We start from the raw sequence: 3,560 nt of genomic DNA, 5'->3' as shown, positions 1-3,560 counted from the left end.
AAAAAAAAAAAAAAAAAATCATGCTACCCTACCATACCTATATGGGCATATGAGTCTTATTTCCACTCTGGGATGCATGAAGGGGTTACATGTAACGTTCAATTTGGATGTCTGGTACTCTTTTGTCAAATACCATAGTTGGAGAATTGGAGGCGTATATATAAACCAGGTGGGAAGCAAGCCTTTTCCTCCTTCCATTCCACCAGTTGACTGAACGGGAGAGTTAGAACTTCGCGACACAATTTCATAAGCAACGTCATCCTGAACAGGTCCTGGTGAGGGTATCAATATCGTAGGAATATATTATAAACAGTCATGTACTTTTAAGAATACAATAACGCCAGCTCTTCGTATATCCCTCAGCAAGGATAGAAATGCGTATCGTCAAAAACCAAGGGAAAGCAGGCCGTAGCGGTGTAGGGTAAAGCGGACAGGGAATGGGTTGAAGCCGTAACATGCAAAACGCAGAGGGTATCATCCGGAAACGACGTTAATCTATGTAGTATGAAGAAGCTGAATGGAATACTGGGAAAAGGTTTGAAAAAAAATAATTAAAAATTAAGAGATTAAGAAATAAAAAATACGACAATAAAAGACTACATGTCATTAAGGGTGATATCGGAATTGAATCACAAAAAAGACACTGGAATATGTGGATCCGATGTGCATATATATGGCCGTGAAGAAGCAGCAAATAAAAGGTCCCCATAATAACTCCCATGGAAGAGACGGTATCTCGGCCGAGATGACAAAAGGTCAATAAGATAGTAGCAAAAGAAAGCGGGAGAACAATTTCCCCCGTGATACGGTTTACTGACATGTGGCATATGCATGGTGTACGCGCATTCTGTTTCGTAAATCGCGTCGGGCAAAGGAAAGCTGTGGATCCAAAAGAAATCCAATTCGTGCAGGATTCTATCTCGATGTGTTGTATTTCGCCCTTCGTATGTAGTATATCTGATCGATGCTGTTTCCTCGCAAAGGAAGAGGCGGAAAAGCAAAGAAAATGATAACAAAAGAAGGTATAGGAATTTGGCCAGTATTTTTCATGTTGGATTCGTTCGTTGTAAATACCCCTTTTCTTCGGAAGTAGATGATTGTTTCATTTCTCCCAGTCATATCTCCGCTTTCGATTCCTTTTTAAAATGAACCCCTACTTCACATCACATCAGGTAGTCGAATAGAAAAAATGATATCTAGTCATTGACCATATCTCCCAGAGCCATCTTCTGCCTTTTTACGGGTCTTGATGGTGACCCTCTTTCCCTTCCAATTGCTGGTGAGCTTTCATCGTCTAGCGTTGGCGCCAGATTATGTGAAGCCGAAGTACTCAATTGCCCCTGTGGAGTGGTTTTTCCATGTGGCAACGGCTGTGGAGGCACTGGTAAGGGGCGATATGGATCCAATAAGCCACGAATAGGCGGCCCGGAGGAAAAAGTGGTAGGCTGAAAGGGAGGGTGTGCTGGAAGAGGTCGGGAGTCTTCCAACTCTTTTGCATGTTCAACACGGCTAAGGTTCGGCCTCCCTGACTGTATTGACGGCAGGGATGGTGGAAGTGCTCCAGGTGGTCGTTGACTGCTCTGAGAAAACTCAAACTCAAAATCTGACCCCGTTTTTGACGGCATAAGAGGCGGTAGCTGTATTTGGGATTGGCCCAGGGCCCGGGAACGGATAATTCCGCGCACTGCTGGAAGTCGATAAGGGGGGACTTGACAGCGGGCCGTGCGGAGATCCCGGCCCCGAGAAATAGGTAGACCCCCTAGGAAGCGGGGGGATATGGGGTCGTTGATATTGGCGAGGAGACTGATTCGGCGGTATCCTTTCACCAGGGAAAGGATGTACGGATCTTGTCATATCGCGATAATCTGGTATATATGCCGAGGATGACCCTGCTCCAGCCGAAAATAAGGGGACATTATGAGCATGTGATTGCTGAGAACTACTGGGAAACGACATTTGGCCAGGAAAAGCATTTGAAATAGATGGTGATGTATGCATTGTTCGTAACGGAGTCACAGGGGCCCACATTTAGAGATTAGGCATCGCGGAACCAGCCATTGGCCACCCATATTCACTCCCGATTTCACTAGATCTCCTTGATACCTGTAATTCCGTGTTAGGGCGAATTTCACGAGAGGAAGAAGTTCGTCTGTGTCCGTAGAACGGGGGCACTGGCGAGGAACTCTCAGGCTGAGGGTGAGATGCTCCTGGATAGCTATATGTCGGCTCGTATGTCTGTATGGTTCCCTCCTCAGCTTTCAATGGGGGTCTGCCTCTTCGTTTGTGTCTCACATCCACACAAGATTCCTATTTTTAGGGTTGTTAGCTTCTAATATATAGTTGGGGTTAGAAAATACAATTATCCCAATGAAACAGTATACAAAGTTCAAATATACAAAAGTACTACATTTCTCAATGGTGAAATCCCGCCTGATCTTACCTCTTTACCAGCTGAAATACATCTTCGGCATGGTCGCGCAGAGTCGCATCCAAGATGTTTCCGCTTGCAGTTCACGCATGCTGATGCGACATGAGCTTTTGCTCTACGTGTGGATCTGGGTGGAAGCGGCGAGGCCCTTGGGGGTAGGAGAGGCCCAGTCTGAAGTGTATGCCGGAGTTGAGTGTCATCGATTGCGGGTAGGCCTATGACAGACATGGCCGGTTGCCCAGCGGATAGCCGTCGCGAATCGGGGAGAGGAGCATCCGGCCCTGGGGCTATTGCTGGAGGTTCCGCGTAAGATAAAAGCGGCTGTACATTGCCGCGAACAGGAGACGGGATAGGTGAATCAGAACCCCTTCGGCGCCTGTCTCTGAGAAGTGGATCGAAACGACTTTCAGGCGAGGGGGAACCGGACATAGGGGGAGAGAGATAGGGAGCCCGAAGGCTGGGATTGCAAGACTCGTCTGACAGATTCAAGTTTAAAGGGAATCTCAGAGGATCGGAGCTTGACCCGTGGGCTTGTCCGAACGGCGAGAAGGGGAGGGGGCGCCCGGCAGATCGTACGGAGTGCATGAGGTTCGCTTTCTTCAAACCAACATCTGGAAGTATAAAAGATGGAACAAAGGATTAAATGGCCGACAAACAAGCCCGTATATGGCATGAGAAGCCTAGCAGATAACGGACTCGGATCTAGACTATCGCATGAAGGGCAAAACCGAGAACACCCAATCGCGCAGATCATAAACCTCGGTGTGAACAAGCAGCATGGAATCTTCCGCTCATGAAAAAGACGAACTCGATCTGCCTAAAGTTCATCAGCTCCGGTCAAAATTCCCTAGATCCGTCACATATGACACCCGAGGATAGATAGCTGTCACAATCCAGCCTGAGGCGCTCAATAAGAGACGATGGTTTAAAAGGAACTGCCACAGCCATTCCTGGGCATAACGTCCTAAGTTATCGAGAAGGAAGAAACACCCACTACGGGGGTATGACAAGCTCGAAATAAAATAAGAAGGGAACGTACAAACACTAGTTGGCAAGGGCCGCACGGGGTTCGCACTGTTTACGGGTCCAATTGACTCCTATCGCATCTCTGAATTTGCCACTGGGCGACGCC

At 47.5% G+C, this 3,560-nt stretch overlaps 1 protein-coding gene across 1 annotated transcript; it reads right to left on the bottom strand.

Annotated features, from left to right (window-relative positions):
* Nucleotides 1-2,028: 2,028 nt before the first annotated feature.
* On the bottom strand, nt 2,029-2,857 carry HCAG_01082 (predicted protein; the record flags this gene model as incomplete). Its single annotated transcript, XM_001543986.1, has 2 exons — nt 2,029-2,307; nt 2,441-2,857. 2 exons carry the CDS (start codon nt 2,855-2,857, stop codon nt 2,029-2,031), a joined length of 696 nt encoding a protein of 231 aa, XP_001544036.1.
* Between the last annotated feature and the right edge of the window lie 703 nt (nt 2,858-3,560).

This window comes from Histoplasma capsulatum, genomic scaffold, assembly GCF_000149585.1.
Source record: "Histoplasma capsulatum NAm1 scaffold_1 genomic scaffold, whole genome shotgun sequence".
Classification (NCBI taxonomy): domain Eukaryota; kingdom Fungi; phylum Ascomycota; class Eurotiomycetes; order Onygenales; family Ajellomycetaceae; genus Histoplasma; species Histoplasma mississippiense.
The sequence above is the reverse complement of the archived record's forward strand: the minus strand, read 5'-3'. Positions and strand labels throughout refer to the sequence as shown.